The sequence below is a fragment of the Haliotis rubra genome, unplaced genomic scaffold (genome assembly GCF_003918875.1).
Source record: "Haliotis rubra isolate DU_JTF1 unplaced genomic scaffold, ASM391887v1 Scf54, whole genome shotgun sequence".
NCBI lineage: Eukaryota > Metazoa > Mollusca > Gastropoda > Lepetellida > Haliotidae > Haliotis > Haliotis rubra.
Window position 1 is genome coordinate 1,019,335 of NW_025767235.1, and position 19,200 is coordinate 1,038,534.

The 19,200-nt window shown below is 43.0% G+C and overlaps 1 protein-coding gene across 1 annotated transcript; it reads right to left on the reverse strand.

Moving 5' to 3' along the window:
• Positions 1–1,978: 1,978 nt before the first annotated feature.
• Positions 1,979–4,737, reverse strand: LOC124253346 (serine/threonine-protein phosphatase 6 regulatory ankyrin repeat subunit B-like). The gene is made up of 2 exons (XM_046687098.1): positions 2,837–4,737; positions 1,979–2,462 (listed from the first exon to the last, which is right to left on the reverse strand). Exons 1-2 carry the CDS (start codon positions 4,735–4,737, stop codon positions 1,979–1,981), a joined length of 2,385 nt encoding a protein of 794 aa, XP_046543054.1.
• Positions 4,738–19,200: the final 14,463 nt, after the last annotated feature.

Consider the following 19,200-nt stretch of genomic DNA (forward strand, 5'->3'; position numbering starts at 1 on the left):
GCTCAGAATTAAACTGTTCATTTCTGCTGCCGGCATTGTTATTGAAAATATATCTCCTTCCCGTCATCTTTCTTCTCCTCCTTGGCAACTGGTGAGGCCTGAAGTTGACAAAGTTTTAAGAAATCTGAAACTAATGAATTACAATATAAACAAGAATATAACCAATTAAAAATAATATAATACATACAAATCCTTATTTACAGATGGGTCCAAGGATGATGGCGCGGTGGCATGTGCCACTGTCATTGGATCCAGAACAATATCTTCTCGACTACCAAATAACAGCTCTATTTTCACAGCAGAAGCTAACGCTATATTAACAGCTCTTTAATATATTAATAAACACCGTAAATATAAACAATACATAATCTTTTCCGATTCTCTTTCGTGCCTTCAGGCTATTAAAAATCTTTCTTGTAAACATCCACTTTTATTAGAAACTGTTGAATTGTATATGTTTTGCTACTGGCCAATGCGACATCGTCTTTTGTTGGTTACCCAGCCACGTTGGCATTTCTGGGAATACAATGGCTGATCTTGCAGCCAAGGCCGCACTTAACAAGTCTGTGACACCACTTCTTATTCCATACTCAGATTACAAAGTTGGCATTAGAACTTACATCCGTGATCTGATGCAGAAGAAGTGGGACACCAAAGTAGGTATCAATAAATTACATGAAATAAAACCCTATATTGGTTATACCTACTTGGGTTGTCAGTCCAGGTTTGAAGAGGTCATCATGCGATGATGCCGTATTGGCCACACAAGATATACTCATGAATACCTATTGAAAGGTGAGGATCCTCCGTTTTGCATCCCTTGTGATGAAAGAATCACGGTCAAGCATGTCTTGCTTGACTGTGTTGAATATTCCATCACAAGGGATAACTATTTCAAATCACGAACTATGAAGGATCTTTTTAATAATATAAGTTCTCATTTAATTATTGCATTTTTTAAAGGAATTAGATTTGCTAACTGATTTGTAAATAGATAAATATTTTATGATTTGAAGTTTAAATTAATAACTCAGATTGTTAGTAGCTGTACCCTCAAGGGGGTTAAAGTATTGTAAAATTATTGTCCTCCTGAAGGGCACGTAAGTCCCAAAACTCTCAAAGTAAATTTCAAACTTACCAGGCTTTTAAGCGTAGAATTTGTGTGATTTTAAATATAGCTCAATTTGACTACAATCGCCGGCTGCTGAAGGGATGATGTAAATCCAGCTAGGGTCCATGTAGGTAGCAAAGGTACTGTAAGTCCCCATGGTCCCTAGTATGGTGATCTACCTTCTGTTGTTGGCGATCTATAGCCTGTTTTATATTGTATTGTCCAATTAGTGCTATTAGTTTTAACTTTCCACGCTAGTTTTAATTTTAACTGTGATATTCTAGTTGTTTTACTGTCCTTCGTCGACAGGTGTTTTATATACATAATTCCATTTCAATGTTAATTTATGTTCTCGTCACTATATGGCTGCAATATTGCCGATGTGACGTTAAATAATAACTCACTCACTCGACTGACTAGGTCGAATGCCTTGGTCAGATCGATGAAGGCGAGGAACAAGGGACATCTCTGTTCATGGCATTTCTCCTGTTGCTGCCTGAGGGAGAACATCATGTCGATCGTTGACCGTTTCTCTCGAAATCCACATTGTGACTCAGGGTACACTTGGTCGCCTTGCAGCTGGAGGTGGTTGAGGACGACTCGGGAAAAAACCTTTCCCCATGATGCTGAGGAGGGAGATCCCGCGATAGTTGTTACAATCGCTTGCCACGGTCCGTGATGATGTCACCAGAGGTGGATTTAAGGGGAGAGGTCTTGATGGCGCAGGGCCCAAATGATTTCTTCATGCCCTCGTACATGGTACGGATGTTTGCACAGTCTGCAGAGAACTGGATGTCGCTGCATAGCTTCAGCCAGTAATCATTGGCGCACTTGCGGGCGATCCTCTTGGCGTTGTTGTGGGCTTCCCTAAAGGCAGCTAGTGTTGACTCGGAGGGCTGTCTTTAGTACTCGAGGTGCGCGGCTCTCTTGGCGGTGATGGCAGGCTCCATCTCCTCGATCCCAGCCTCGGAACAGTCCTCGCTCTTCCTTGCTCTTTTCCCGAAGGTGTCGGAGGCAGTCTTGTACATGGTGTCGCGGATGAACTCCAATCGCACCGTAGCACTCTCTGTAAGGGCAGTCCTCCAGTGCCTCATTGATGGCTTGAGCAAAGCATTCTCGCAGTTCTGGCATCAGTGTTCTGGCAGTGTCGATGCGAGGGCGGCCCTTTTGCATGGAGCGTTGGAAGCGTCTGGGGCGGAGGCGCACCTTGCTGCTGACCAGGGAGTGATCACTGTCGCAGTTGGCACTATGGTAAGTGCGAGTGACAAGCACGTGGTTGAGCATGGATCTCCTGGTGATGACGAAGTCCAGTTCGTGCCAGTGTTTGGATCTGGGGTGCCTCCAAGACACTCTGTGTCAAAAGACACTCTGCTTCAAAAATGATGCGAGAGATAGCCGACATTGTTAGTTCTTTATGGTTTAGGAGACTGGAGACAAACTGTGGAGATAGTGTACTTGCCTTTTCATCATGCCGCTGGCATAGAAAGTGAGAGTGCTGAGTGATAGTGACTAGTGTATGAGTGTTTGTTTGCACAGTTATTTAAACACTGACGGTATTTACTGGAATCCATTTATTACAAAAGAGGATGTTTTCATTTTGGAGACAAAAAAAATCATCCGAGGAAGATATTTGTTTATCAGTTATAGAATATCACTGTGCAACGTGTTTAAATGACATATGGCAGTTAATGCCCCCATTAGACTAACAATTTTAGGACGTCATACATTGCCTTGTGTTTTGTTCTTTTTACAATCATTGCCGCTGTAGCTCCATACTTATCTTTAGCATTAACATCAACAAACGTTTTAGAAAGAATATGCTTCACCATCATCACATGTCCTTTCCAACTGGCGAGATGTAGGATGTTGTGACCATTCTTGTCCACAAGTGAAGCATCACCTCCTTTACTCATTACCAAGTCAAATACCCGTCTATGTCCATTAGCTGCTGCAACCATCATTGGTGTCCGTCCGTAATGTCCTCTGCTGTTGATATCGACAAAGTTCAGTGAGATGACATACTTCACCATCTCTACGTGTTCACCACGAATCACAAAATGTAGGGTGTTGTCACCACTCTTGTCCACAAGTGAAGCATCACCTCCTTCACTCAGTATTAAGTCAAACACCTCTCTGTGTCCCTTAAATGCTGCAACCATCATTGGTGTCCGTCCGTAATGTCCTCTGCTGTTGATATCGACAAAGTTCAGTGAGATGACATACTTCACCATCTCTACGTGTCCTCCACGACACACCCAATGTAGGATGTTGTCATCATTCTTGTCCACAAGTGAAGCATCACCTCCTTTACTCATTACCAAGTCAAACACCTCTCTGTGTCCCTTAAATGCTGCAACCATCATTGGTGTCCGTCCGTAATGTCCTCTGCTGTTGATATCGACAAAGTTCAGTGAGATGACATACTTCACCATCTCTACGTGTCCTCCACGACACACCCAATGTAGGATGTTGTCATCATTCTTGTCCACAAGTGAAGCATCACCTCCTTTACTCATTACCAAGTCAAATACCCGTCTATGTCCATTAGCTGCTGCAACCATCATTGGTGTCCGTCCGTAATGTCCTCTGCTGTTGATATCGACAAAGTTCAGTGAGATGACATACTTCACCATCTCTACGTGTCCTCCACGACACACCCAATGTAGGATGTTGTCATCATTCTTGTCCACAAGTGAAGCATCACCTCCTTTACTCATAACCAAGTCAAATACCCGTCTATGTCCATTAGCTGCTGCAACCATCATTGGTGTCCGTCCGTAATGTCCTCTGCTGTTGATATCGACAAAGTTCAGTGAGATGACATACTTCACCATCTCTGCGTGTCCTCCACGACACACCCAATGTAGGATGTTGTCATCATTCTTGTCCACAAGTGAAGCATTACCTCCTTCACTCATTACTAAGTCAAATACTTTTCTATGTCCCTCGAATGCTGCAAACATTAATGGTGTCTTCCCATTCATTCCTCTGCTGTTGATATTCACAATTCTCTGTGCGAATATATGCTTCACCATCCTAATATGTCCTCCGAGAATGGCCACGTGAAGAACGTTGTTGCCTTGAGCATCAACTGCCGACAAATTACAACCTGCACATGCACATAAGTCAAATATGTTTGTGTATCCCAAATGTGCTGCGACCATCCCGACTGTTCTAGCGTCACGTCCTTTGCTGTTTACGTCCACAATGTCCTGTGAGATAATATACTTCACCATCTCCACGTTTCCTCCTCTACAGGCTATATGAAGAATGTTGTCACCGGCTTTTTCTAACAAGGACACATCGCCTCCCTTACTGACAAGGTATTTTAAGAGATCTATTTTCCCCCGGTGCGCTGCTACCATCACACACGTGCTCCCAATATGACCCCTACTGTTGATGTCCACAATGTCAAGCGAGAGAACACGTTTCACGATCGCAATTTGTCCTCCATAGCAGGCCATATGAAGAATGTTGTTGTCTTTATTATCAAGAAGGGACATATTACATCTTTTTCCGACTAGAATCTCAAACACACCTCTATGTCCCCCTCGTGCTGCCAACATCACTGGCGTCAACCCGTACTCTTCCTCTCTGCTGTCAATGTCGACTTGACCCTTAGACATGATTGTCCGCACCCGACTTAAGTCACCCTCTCTACAGGCTTCATGAAGTAGGTTGTCTCCGGATCCGCTCTTCTTATCTCTTCTCTGTTGCTGGGATCTCCAAGGATAAAGCGTCCTTCCACCTGTAGTTTAATGAAAGGACATTAGGGAGGACATATATAGAGCTTTGTTTATAGCATCGTTTTTCTTATGTAATCTGTGGCTAGATATTTTTCCCGACAGATACTGAACAGTAAGTATTTATGTTTAGATATGCTTGAATATATACCGAAATGACGAAACAATAAAAAATAACAACATAATGAATAAAATTGGTGAAGAAATCTGACGTCAAGAGATATCTTAAACCCCTTTTACAATGTATAAACTTCTATTTGTGGATCGAGAGTATTTCTTGTGAAATCCTATTCTAGATCCTATTCTAGACCAGAGCCATGTGTTCCCAAGACAACAAGGGCGGTGGGGTAGCCTAGTGGTTAAAGCGTTGGCTCATCACGCCGAAGACCCGGGTTCGAATCCCCACATGGGTACAATGTGTGAAGCCCTTTTCTGGTGTTTCCCGCCGTGATGTTGCTGGAATATTGCTAAAAGCGGCGTAAAAAAACAAACTCAGTCAGACAGTCCCAAGACAATAAATCATAATTTGGCCCAGTCCTATCATATACCCATGATATACACTAGCCAAACTTCTATACATGAGTCTGTAACATGGTAAGACTCCTACTCTAAAATAAAACAAGCATATGGTAACCAATCGGAAAGTATCCAGGAGGCAGTTACCTTTCACACAGACAGGCTTTCCATATCGGCTCTCCAAACATCTATCACCGAGACTGCATGACGTGCTACTGCAGGGACCAAGGGTTACCTTCAGACAGAAGTGAAAAAACCATGAACGACTGCGCGTGGCGATTTATGTCCCCTCCCATGAATTTATTGTGAGCTCTTTACTGAGCATTCAGTGTGAAGCATGTCTTGCTTTTATATGTACTGTCGACAGTAAGTATGAATTTCGAATTCACTAGGGTTCAACGCATGAAGCTCATTTCTTGTATTCTCACTTGTTGATACGAGGGTCAGTCAAAAAGGTAGTCGGCCTAACTACATTCTCGATGCCCAATGTTTGAAAATCTTCCATTTATGTACTTTGAAGGAATCAAAGCCATGTCCAAAAGGGGCATAATTGTTTTAAGAATGAAATGAAAGAGCTGTAAATATCAACTCACTCGATGTGAATAGTGGAACAGCTCGAGAACTTATACACGTCCATTCATTAGTATAGATAGTGCTTCGACTTGGTCATAAGCATTACCATTTGAATTTGCCTTCAAATTCATTTTCGTCTAACGACATATATTGCCAGTAATTGCTTCACGTTCACAGATTATGTGGAAGGCTCACAGGACATGATTCAATAAATGATTATGCTTTAACAAAATCCCTAATTGGAATTCAAACAAAATCATACAATCACCTATTTATTTTGATAGGGTTACATATGCATACTAACAGATACCTCCAACTTACGTCTGAATGTGTCTTCAGATGAGCTTTGAATCCTTCCTTCTTCTCCAGTCCATTCGAATCACCGAGTCTTAGACGACAAGTTAAAGTCTCAATATCGAATTCGAATCTCAAACAGCCACCAGTTTCAATACATCTCACTTGGCACATCTTGATGCCAATGTTCTTGATAACAACAGGACTCTCCTCCTGTGCCTTTTGTTCTTTGCATTCCTTCATGCTGGACACGGGCAATGCAACATATGATAATACAACTGCCGAGAACAGGAGCAGTTCCTGGAAGACCCTGAGCACACAGATTTCATGATCAAGTGTTCACAGAGGATCACTGGATACACAACTGCCGACTACAGGCAACTGAAGACAAATACACGACTGCTGATCAGACAACCAAGGATGACGTATGAAGCAGTTGTAAGGATACCACGTAGCATACTCTCATTGTACAGGGGCGAAGCGAGATCAATAAAGCAACGTACGTTCTCGAAAATGGAAATATACACAGCTCTTTATCTCAGGAATGATGTTTGCACTAATTCACCAAATTGCACACAATTTTAATGTAAAGTACAATACCTTTTCGGTATTTACATAGAAAATTCAGTTTCAAAATTCTAAAACCATACAGCTAAAGATTCAAGGTATTACACCGATGAATTCTGCAGTCATTGTATAACTCTTCATTGTAAGGGTTCATAGTACTCTTGATATGTAAACATTTTTGGTTACGACTGTTACATTGCAGTCTGGGCACATTTCTTCCTTTTAGTCACTTGGGAATAATATAAAAGTATACTCATCGGTGTGACTTGTGGGCGGCGTCTATAGATTATTTATTCGCAATGCCATTTTAGAAAGTGGTCAAATGTAACACATGTTATATTTGGGATTACACTTTCTCAGCAAAGTACCGATATTAGCACTTTTGTTGACTTGAACCCACACCCTCAGTCAGGCACCTAATCCAGCAGTGCAGCAGTCCTGGCAGTCGACAGTGTTTGATCACGGATATGGTCAAGGTCAATATGGCGATCCTGAAGGAAGGTCGTGACACGTTGTTGCCAAGGTCGTTGAAGGTCACGGATGTCGTCTATGAAGCCCAACGATGGTGGAGTGGCCGTCCAAGTTGTCGAGCAATATCCCTGCTGCTGGATATTGCCCAGTATCATGCCTAGTGCACGTTCTCTTCCGTGACGTGTTAACCTCGGCATCTCTGTCCTCGTTTCACAATCGTTAGTGAAGCAATGGGAATCGTTTCTTATACACCTGCTTTTAATGTCACAGTCAGCATGATTTCAGAATGAAATTTGCGCTTTTTTCATGGAGTGGCTGCAGGTTGATGCGTTTTGAAATAAAGAGTCATACTGTGAACATGAATTTGTTTCTAAAGCCTTTTGTCAACTAGACATGCCCTTCGGCTTCATGTTAGTCATAGTCATTGATCATTGTCATGCTGAATTCAATCTTGATTAAAATATGGATAATTTTAGACTGGTGCGTTTTCAGTGATGTTCAGTATATTAACGCTATTGAATACTGGCACCAAAGAAATGTCCCCGATTAACTACTTAGGTGTAGAACGTCCACAACTCCACACAATGATGCATGTGGCTAAGGAAAAGATTACCTTCATGGAGCCACACACAAAGTCTAGTCAACCTATTAGCGATGACATCTCCCTTGTTGAACACCTTTTCGTCCTAGGTTTGAGAAATTCTCGTAACTGTGCTAGTTTAGATTGAGACATTCTGATCTCAGTGTTTACAGCTTCTATCTCTGTGCTGAGGAATTATGTGGTGGTTGCAGGTGATGAGGCCTTCTCTACTGATTTCTCTGCTGTAGCGCTGTCACTAGCGTCACACATACTCCCGTGGCCTTCTCTGGCACTTCTCTGCTAAAGCTGACCTGACATGCTGTACGATATTGCTAGACCGGGATCGTCACCAGGTAATGTGGCCAAACAGTCGAAACAAACTTCTGACATTGCGAAGCAGGCGTGGATTGAAGCATGGTGACATGGAGTGACATTTTATCTTACTTCCATTTGGAGGACCACTTTGGTTTTGGTTTCATTGCCTTGTAGTAACTATGAAAGGGGTTTCATTGCCTTGTACTATGAAGGGGGTTTCATTGCCTTGTAGTAACTATGAAGGGGGTTTCATTGCCTTGTACTATGAAGGGGTTTCATTGCCTTGTACTATGAAGGGGGTTTCATTGCCTTGTAGTAACTATGAAGGGGGTTTCATTGCCTTGTACTATGAAGGGGGTTTCATTGCCTTGTAGTAACTATGAAGGGGGTTTCATTGCCTTGTACTATGAAGGGGTTTCATTGCCTTGTACTATGAAGGGGGTTTCATTGCCTTGTACTATGAAGGGGTTTCATTGCCTACTATAGGGGTTTCATTGCCTTGTACTATGAAGGGGTTTCATTGCCTTGTACTATGAAGGGGTTTCATTGCCTTGTGTAACTAACTATGAAGGGTTTCATTGGGGTTTCATTGCCTTGTACTATGAAGGGGTTTCATTGCCTTGTACTATGAAGGGGTTTCATTTGCCCTGTAGTGTACTATGAAGGGGGTTTCATTGCCTTGTAGTAACTATGAAGGGGGTTTCATTGCCTTGTAGTAACTATGAAGGGGGTTTCACTATGAAGGGGGTTTCATTGCCTTGTAGTAACTATGAAGGGGGTTTCATTGCCTTGTAGTAACTATGAAGGGGTTTCATTGCCCTTGTACTATGAAGGGGTTTCATTGCCTTGTAGTAACTATGAAGGGGGTTTCATTGCCTTGTAGTAACTATGAAGGGGTTTCATTGCCTTCTACTATGAAGGGGTTTCATTGCCTTGTACTATGAAGGGGGTTTCATTGCCTTGTAGTAACTCATGCCTTGTAGTAACTATAAAGGGGGTTTCATTGCCAGCCAGCACACAACACAACGATGTAGTCATTCCCCAACCAACTATGTCCGTAAGGACTGGAACCTTCTACGTTGTGGTGTTGCAAGAAATCCATAGCAACCCTTGCCGTATGAGGGCGGGCATTGTCCTGTTGGAATGTTAACCCAGGGCCATGACGTTGAAGAATTGCCACAGGTCGAAAAATCTGATCCCTGTAGCTCACACCAGTTAAATTGCCCTTAACAATCACCAAAAGAGTTCTTTGGCGTGCTGTTATTGCACCCCAAATCATCACGGAACCACCACCAAAGCGATTCCTCTCCAAGACACAGGCCTGTGCATAACGTTCTCCCACGCGTCTACAGGCACGTTGACGTCCATCACTATGGGAAATGTTAAACCTGGACTAATCTGTAAAAACAACATTTCTCCACCAAAACAAGGGTCTGCGGACTTGTTTTCGGCACCACATTCGGCGAGCTTGTCGATGACGTTGTGTCAGGATAGGCCGTATGGCGGGACGTCGTGGTCTGATCCCGTGATGACGTAAACGTTGTCGAACTGTGTTGGGATGGATACGGCGAAGTCCTGGGATGGTTCGGGCAGTCATCACTGCAGTCTGAAACCTGTGGCGCAGATGGGTCACCCTTGTCCATCTGTCCTGTCTTGCCGTTGTAACACGTGGACGTCCAGAACGTGGCCGATCGATGATGTCATTTGTGTTCTGGTAGCGTCTCACCAGTGCAGAAATGGTGTTCCGATGGCAGTGGAAACTTGTCGTTGAGACATTCCCCCACGGACCATCCCAATGGCCTCATGACGTTGTGCAGACGTGAGCCTTGGCATGCTATGCGTTGCAATGGCCGTTTAATTTTTTGAACGATCGCAAGGGCAGGGGTTGAGCTTTCCAAAGTGACAGTATTGTGTGGCATTCATTTGCTCTGTTTCTCTTTCCCGGAATGCACATGCAACAAGGATGGCAATCGTGATCTTCTGCGCGAAAGTTAGAAATAATGCATTTACATTACTTCCGGTTGGTGAGAGTTGCTTCCCCTTTCAAGCAGCGGTGCCATTGATATCTCCAAGCTTGGAGAAAAATCCACCCTTAGCAAGATAACGCAAAGTAATTAAAACTTTGCTTTCTACGGATAGTGCATGTAGACGCTGTGAGTCCGAGGATAACCCAGGTTCCAGCATGCTTACCAGTTTCAGAATGGAGCTCTCGTCATTCTGTACCTTCAAAATATTTCAGCGCCATTGTAAACATCAAGAACACGACTACGGTTTCGAAATATCCTCTCAGGGCCAAATTTCTGTCTCCTTTGTTTATGAATTACAACAAACACCGCCATCGTGTTCATACACAGGTGACGGTCATAAGCAACTTACGGAATTGATTGTAACTTACAACTATTGTAACTTACAATTGCTTTGAGGAAGGGTGGAGTGATTGTAAGTTAAGGTTACAATTGGATTGCAGTAAATTACAACTATTGTATTGTTACAATCGCTTTGAGGAACGGGTCCCTGGGCCATGAGCTGCCATGAAGGGTAGAAGCTCCGGAGTTAGCACTTGATGACGATATCCTGCAGCATTAAAGATTCCCTGGATAACAACAAGCAGTCGGGAAAAGACATGTCCACAAAAGGAACCCCAAACCATAACACCTCCGCTTCCAAATCGGTCCACGTCCTGTACACAACACTGGGCGTGGCGTTCACCACGTCTCCTCCATACTCTGATCCTGCCATCAGCGAATCGTAGAGAGAAACTGGATTCATCAGTAAACACAACCCTTTTCCACTGCCTCTGAGTCCATCTCAAGGGTCGTTGTGCTCACAGCTGCCTATGACGTCGGTGTAAGGGTGTCAAAATGGGTCCACGATATGGTCGCCGTACATGAGGGTGAGCGGTTCGCAGGCGATTACGTATGGTTTTCGCAGACACACGACCCTGGCACAGTTCATTTCTGGTGGATGTTGCAGTGACAAATCGACTGCGAAGGTGACGTAACGCAATATAGCGGTCTTCTGCTTGTGACGTCACACGTGCTCCGGTCAGGGACTGTCAGCTGTGGAGCACGTTCATTGCAGTGTCCGTAGAATTTTATTTTATTTTCGGCAGTTTCTAGACCAACTGCCTGATCAATTGGAAGTTGACAAGTACATGTATTCTAAATTGTTTTTAAACTTATGTACCTATTACCTACGAACGCGAGAAAAACAGAAGATAAATCTTTGAAAGATACTAGACGACGATCCATACCTACAGATCAATGAAAAGTTGACATGTATTCTAATTTGCGTATAAACTTATGTCTTCATTGCCAACGGACAAACGCGAGAAAAATGTAAGATCATCTTATGGACATTAGAGAACTATACCCATTTTTCTCAAATGTGTTGCATCTGTGAGGAGTCTGTATTTAGAGAAGGTGAGTCTGGATCGCGTCCCCTTGTGTTCCTGACAGTTGAAATGGCCCCAGAGTCTATTATTGATAATGTACGCACAACAAAATTCACATATTCAGCCATACATCGCGTTAACCATGCATAAAAGATCGTTAAATAAGACCCCAATGTATATATACATGTATCATCAATAATTCATACACAGCACTAAATTCACATATTCAACCATGTATTTTGGGAACGTTTGATATATTCCTCTTGAATAACAATCAATATCAATATATTAACATACATTTAAATATTTTCAGCGCTTTAATTCAGTAAAACCCGTATAATAAGTAAGTTTGAATGCTTAAAACTTAAATTTCGATATCATTCTCTTGTTTCTTCAGGCACGCCCGCTATGGCTAATCAGCCGAGGTTTTACATGTGTTGATTGTATAAACATGTTGTTATATTACTAATACTATTTCTATCATACCGGTAGAAAACTATGGAATCCAAGAAGGGACATTGTCGCGTTGTCGCCCTCTCAAAAACCAGCAAAATGAGGCAAAATTAACCAAAGCGCGACAATGCGACAACGCGACATTTCGGCCATTTGTCGCATTGTCGCATGTCGCGGTTTGAATAATATTTTTCTATTCCTCCAAAGGGCGACAATGCGACATAGCGACAATTTTCAAGGTCAAAATATCCCGTTGTCGCATTGTCGCCCTACACATCTACAAAACATTTATCTTGTACACACTGAAATGAGTCGCTCCCGTCCTTCTCTATCCCCAACTTAACTTACAATATATAAAAAAAAGCCATAGGTGCAAAGACTTGTACACCAAACGAAAAAAATGGCACCCTTAAATTCAGAATAAACCCTTTAAAACATCCCTATCCAGCCACACATTACAGTGTAAACTCGATTATCCAGACTTACTCACAATGTCAAGGCCACACACCACACGTTTCACAACCAAAACATAAGCACCGTACCCTGTCTCCCCAGCCCTACTTTTAACATTTAACCCCTTTTCATCTATTTAGTAGACTCCTTATTAGCTTATCAGCAACAGTTTAACTGTTCTGCACAATAAGTCACAATATACTTTACACTACTTACTTAGTTGAACTTATACGCAATCAACTTCCCAACCCTCTTACGTCCAACTTCTCATCTCCCGATCTAAACTAAATTATTTTCAGTATACAGGTGTTTTATGATATAGTGCTTTATTCCCCAAGTAAGAATTATATTACGTTTTTGTTAAACACGCCTATCACGTCGGTCGATGACTTGTTGCACTGTCTCAAGCCGATAGTTGGGATATGGGGACAGACAGACATATAAGTATGTAGACAAGCCATTCGTGTAGAAGTATGGGAGAGTATGGCACATACATTTTAGAACAATACCTTTTTCACATAATAGTAGAAATATATATGTGTGAGATATGCACACATAAAAGACGAGATGAAAGGCACAGGGTGTATGAAATTCCATCACTGATACAATAAAGCCCGACGGGGAGTTCGTTTGATTGGTTTGTTGTTTAACACCGCACTGGAACACGATGTTACGGAGTATATTCTTATCCTTCATCAGATGAATGAAGAGACTAGAAACTAGGAAACAGAACGCTAAAGACGTACAGTGATAAACAAACAGTGATAAGATAACAAGGGAAGCCAGTACTTAATTAGCGCTAAATTGGTAGGGTGGATGGACAAATGGAAGCCAGGGATTGTTAATCCCGGCATGAATAGTGAGATAACAATGGTGGCATTTAACAAGGGAAATGACAATAAAGAAACGCAAGCCAGGAACTAATCCATGCCTAATTAGTGATGTAACAATAAATTATATGATTGTTATCCTTTTTACAGACTTTTTAAGAGCACTCATTTATTTCAACGAAGACACACTCGGTTTCTGGAGTTATTGTTGGATTATTGTTTGGACAAGTCAAAGGATTAATTAGCAAAATGCCACAGAATTTGCAAGCATGTTCATGTTGTTTCTATACGACCAAATGAAAATAAAGCCTCCTGTTGGATTAAATCATACGCAGGTTAGATTTCATGTGCAGACAGGGCAGAATTATGTGAAATATCGCTTTCTCGCTCTATCGCTTTCTGCCTCTATCGCTTTCTGCCTCTATCGCTTTCTCCCTCTATCGCTTTCTCGCTCTATCGCTTTCTCGCTTTCCCGCCCTATCGCTCTATCGCTTTCTCGCCTTGGTACATCCCTTTGTATATCGCTTTCTCGCTCTATCGCTTTCTCGCTCTATCGCTTTCTCGCCTTGGTATATCGCTTTCTCGCTCTTTCGCTTAATCGCTTTCTCGCGTGATGGTATCACTTTCTCGTCTCGTGCTGTCGCTTTTTTTCATCTCGTGTTATCGCTTTCTCGTCTCGCGCTATCGCTTTCTCGTCTCGTGGTATCGCTTTCTCGTCTCGGGGTTGAAGAGCGCTTAGTGTTACCCAGCACCCACCACGAGGAGGTGACTCTTCACGGGTGCCAGGATCAGCAGTAAGGTTAGAAGCAGGATCAGCAGTAAGGGTAGTAACATGATCAGCAGTAAGGTAGTAGCAGGATCAGCAGTAAGAGTAGCAGGATCTGCAGTAAGAGTAGCAGGATAAGAGTAAGGGTAGTAGCAGGACCAGCAGTAGGGTTAGTAGCAGGATCAGCAGTAAGGGTAGTAGCAGGATCAGCAGTAGGGGTAGTAGCAGGATCAGCAGTAAAGGTAGTAGCAGGATCAGCAGTAAAGGTAGTAACAGGATCAGCAGTAAGGTAGTAGCAGGATCAGCTGTAAGGGTAGTAGCAGGATAAGCAGTAAAGGTAGTAGCAGGATCAGCACTAACGGTAGTAACAAGATCAGCAGTAAGGTAGTACCAGGATCAGCAGTAGGGGTAGTAGCAAGATCAACAGTTAGGATTGTAGCTGGATCTGCAGTAAGAGTAGCAGGATAAGAGTAAGGGTAGTAGCAGGACCAGCAGTAGGGTTAGTAGCAGGATCAGCAGTAAGGGTAGTAGCAGGATCAGCAGTAGGGGTAGTAGCAGGATCAGCAGTAAAGGTAGTAGCAGGATCAGCAGTAAAGGTAGTAGCAGGATCAGCAGTAGGGGTAGTAACAGGATCAGCAGTAAGGTAGTAGCAGGATCAGCAGTAAGGGTAGGAGCAGGATAAGCAGTAAAGGTAGTAGCAGGATCAGCACTAACGGTAGTAACAGGATCAGCAGTAAGGTAGTACCAGGATCAGCAGTAGGGGTAGTAGCAAGATCAACAGTTAGGATAGTAGCTGGATCAGCAGTAAAGGTAGTAGCAGGATCAGCAGTAAGGGTAGTAGCAGGATCAGCAGTAAGGGTAGTAGCAGGATCAGCAGTAGGGTAATAGCAGGATCAACAGTAAGGGTAGCAGGATCAGCAGTAAGGGTAGTAGCAGGATAAGCAGTAAAGACAGTAGCAGGATCAGCACTAAGGTTAGGAGCAGGATCAGCAGTAAGGGTAGTAACAGGATCAGCAGTAAGGTAGTAGCCGGATCAGCAGTGAGGGTAGTAACAGGATCAGCAGTAAGGTAGTAGCTGGATCAGCAGTAAAGGTAGTAGCAGGATCTGCACTAACTGTAGTAACAGGATCAGCAGTAAGGTAGTACCAGGATCAGCAGTAGGGGTAGTAGCAAGATCAACAGTTAGGATAGTAGCTGGATCAGCAGTAAAGGTAGTAGCAGGATCAGCAGTAAGGGTAGTAGCAGGATCAGCAGTAAGGGTGGTAGCAGGATCAGCAGTAAGGTAGTAGCAGGATCAACAGTAAGGTAGTAGCAGGATCAGCAGCAGGATCAGCAGTAAGGGTAGTAACAGGATAAGCAGTAAAGACAGGATTAGCAGGATCAGCAGAAGTAACTGTAGGAGCAGGATCAGCAGTAACGGTAGTAACAGGATCAGCAGTAAGGTAGTAGCTGGATCAGCAGTAAGGGTAGTAACAGGATCAGCAGTAAGGTAGTAGCTGGATCAGCAGTAAAGGTAGTAGCAGGATCTGCAGTAATAGTAGCAGGATCAGAAGTAAGGGTAGTAGCAGGATCAGCAGTAGGGCTAGTAGCAAGATCAGCAGTAAGGGTAGAAGCAGGATCAGCAGGAAAGGTAGTAGCAGGATCAGCAGTAAGGTAATAGCAGGATCAACAGTAAGGGTAGCAGGATCGGAAGTAAGGGTAGTAGCAGGATCAGCAGTAAGGTAGTAGCAGGATCAGCAGTAAGGTAGTAGCAGGATCAGCAGTAAGGGTAGTAGCAGGATCAGCAGTAAGGTAGTAGCAGGATCAGCAGTAAGGCAGTAACAGGATCAGAAGTAACGGTAGTAGCAGGATCAGCAGTAACGGTAGTAACCGGATCACTAGTAGGGTAGTAGCAGGATCAACAGTAAGGTAGTAGCAGGATCAGGAGTAAGGTAGTAGCAGGATCAACAGTACGGTAGTAGCAGTATCAACAGTAACGTTAGAAGCAGGATCAGCAGTAAGGTAGTAACAGGATGAACAGTAAGGTAGTAGCAGGATCAGCAGTAAGGTAGTAGCAGGATCAGCAGTAAGGTAGTAGCAGGATCAGCAGTAAGGTAGTAGCAGGATCAGAAGTAACAGTAGTAGCATGATCAGCAGTAAGGTAGTAGCAGGATCAACAGTAACGGTAGTAACAGGATCAGCAGTAACGGTAGTAACAGGATGAACAGTAAGGTAGTAGCAGGATCAGCAGTAAGGTAGTAGCAGGATCAGCAGTAAGGTAGTAGCAGGATCAGAAGTAACGGTAGTAACAGGATCAACAGTAAGAGTAGCAGCAGGATCTTCAGGACTGGTGTTCGCTGGAATGTCTACAGCTCTTCACATATTGCTCAAATACCCCATGCATCAAAGGAGGAACGTTTTTTTTTTTTAATAGCTTACTATGTTGGAAATTCATAGGCGTTCTATTTTTGTGGACTCCCTCCTGTCTGCATCCTGGACTGAGACGTTTTGACAATGATCCCTTGAGCATTCCTCAGGACCTGATGTATACACAGGCGTCACCTCACAAGGACGTAATACAGTGTATACTCAGGATACGCATGCTGGTCTCTTGGGGTGAACACCTGCTACCGAACAAAGTGTATCAAGGGAGATAACTCCTTCGAGCATAATCGAAAAATTGAATTGTTCATAACACTTTAAGAGCATGTTTGTTGTTCTTTGAACTATTCAAAGAAAACGTTGGCGTAATTAAAAACCAATGTGTTCCGAAAAACAACCAGCGAAGGTAGTCCTTGAGAGGAACTTATATACACGTAATTAGGCAAGCAACGAGCGCACAGTGATGGATGTTATCAGTGGACTACACACTGGGAAGGTAGATGTCTTGTTCTCTGTTATTTACTGGCTTCCTTCTTTGGATTTCGGTGCTTGTTTGAAGTTTCCTCTTTTCCAGTGATTGGTGTTGGTATGTAGAATGGCAGGAATTGTTGGTCAGTATTCTTGGCGAGGTGCTCCGAGAGGGCAGATTTTATATCGGATGTTCCAACAGAGGTCTTGTGCTCCTTCATCTGGAGGCTATGGGGCGGGACGTCTACCCAATGTATTTGTCTCAACAGTTGCATGATATTTCATATACCCATCCCCCGGGCTAGGGAGTGGGCTGGGTTGGATCGTATCCGTTGGCATGTTTTTCAGTGTTCAGTCTATGTCATGTCTATGTTGACTGTTTTGCTAAGCAGTCTGCTCACCTGGTCACAGGGACCATGGTATGGGATGCTGACGAAGATGGGTGATGGGGCTGGTTTGGGCATGGGGACGGGATCCTTTTGCTGGGTAACGTAAGAAGCTTTTCGTATGGTTTTCCCCACTAGATGAGGCTGGGGGTGACAATGATGGCTTGTTTGATCTAAATATCGTGGTTTGACATTTAGCGAATATACTGGTTTTTGTGAGTGGGTTACAACCTACAACACCATGAATTCAGGTTCACCGGACAACCACGACCAATCAGCCTTCCTCGGTGTACATGACCACAACAACCATAACATTTGTTTATCTACAAGAGACACGAAGGCACAGTTGTCTTTTGGAGCTATGTTATCCAGACATTCACATTCCATATTGATTACAGTTACGTTTTAATTATTTCCCCCCTTCCCTCAACTCACACGCACGCACGCACGCACGCACACACCACGGCACCCTCAATCGCGCTCACTCACTCACAATCAGACATGACAGTCAGGGAATTAATCTGTCCTTCTTTTTCACATTACTTTGTCCCCACCGAACCCGATAAAGAATATGTCGTGCCATCTGAAGAGGACGTAAAACACCCGACGCTCACATTCTGAACAGAGGCAGCAGTTATCCCCCTTTCTATATTAAACCGTGTCAGGGGGTTTAGGGTATTCATGAAATCTAAATAACCTGATCCTGATGTGTTGTGCAGCATCGAAAAGGTCTTGAACAATGATGAAAGTATGCTGCATGAATGTGAATGCTAACCAGGGAAGCCAATCTAGTCAGTCTAAATTAAGTTATACATGAATACATATACATCTAATAAAAGTCAGAGATTAGATGAAAAAAGACTGACTGACTGACTGACTGACTGACTGACTGACTGAGTTTGGTTTTAGGCCGCTTTTAGCAATATTCCAGCAACATCACGGCGGGGGACACCAGAAATGGGCTTCACACATTGTACCCATGTGGGGATTCGAACCCGGGTCTTCGGCGTGACGAGCCAACGCTTAAACCACTAGGCTACCCCACCACCCCATAATAACAGAGAAATCTATAACATTCAAGACGCAGATACACGAGTTATAAAAACAACAACAAAACAGCCACCCATAACATTCATATATGTGCACTGAATGGACTAATTTGTGACCCACTGTCATACTAGAATCCATTGTACCTTAAAGAAGTCACACATTTTGGTTTGTTTGCAGGTGAAAAGGAAGTAGGTGTGTCCATAAGATCTGCACTAATTCAAAAAGAGCAATAGTATCGTAACCAGGGAATTGGAACATTTGTTCTGAAGAGGTTGGCTATGGCGGTATAATTTGTTTAGTATTATATCCAGGGAACTGCAATGATCGGAAATCTATTCAGGCAACTTTGGGCGTCAGTTGGGCGTTGTGACTAGGTGCGTTTCAATCAGGTCGACTGTGTATTATTCACATGAAAAAAAGTGAACGCATACAGTCTTTTCCCACGTCTGAAGATAGAGAGGCGATATGTTTGGAAGTGAATTTTTCGCAGGAGAAAAACTCTTTTGATGCATGCATATAACAAGAGTATTAAATGATACTATATATAAATCTCAGATAATTTCATCGTGCGTTGATTTTCAATTGATAATTATTTTAGATAGCGATATGTTATCGTATACATAACATCGGAGCAAACGTATTCCCAGTTTTGACTATCCTAAGACAAACAAAACTAAGACTTACAAGAGAGTTCTGACAGGTATATGAATGGCAAGCAGCTGAGAATCAGTGATGACATCAAGTGAAATGACATTGTTCTTAGTCTCTGTCCAAAGAATATGTATGCATGGTTTTATGTTTAAAAATATATTTTGATGTAACATTTGTAAAATTAAATAAACATAATAATATTCTCACAATACACAACT

Coding starts and splice junctions, on each gene's coding strand:
- LOC124253346 (XM_046687098.1), bottom strand. CDS start 4,737: ATGTCTAAGGGTCAAGTCGACATTGACAGCAGAGAGGAAGAGTACGGG. Junction 2,463..2,836: donor AGAACAAAACACAAGGCAAT/GTATGACGTCCT, acceptor CTTTTGACACAG/AGTGTCTTGGAGGCACCCCA.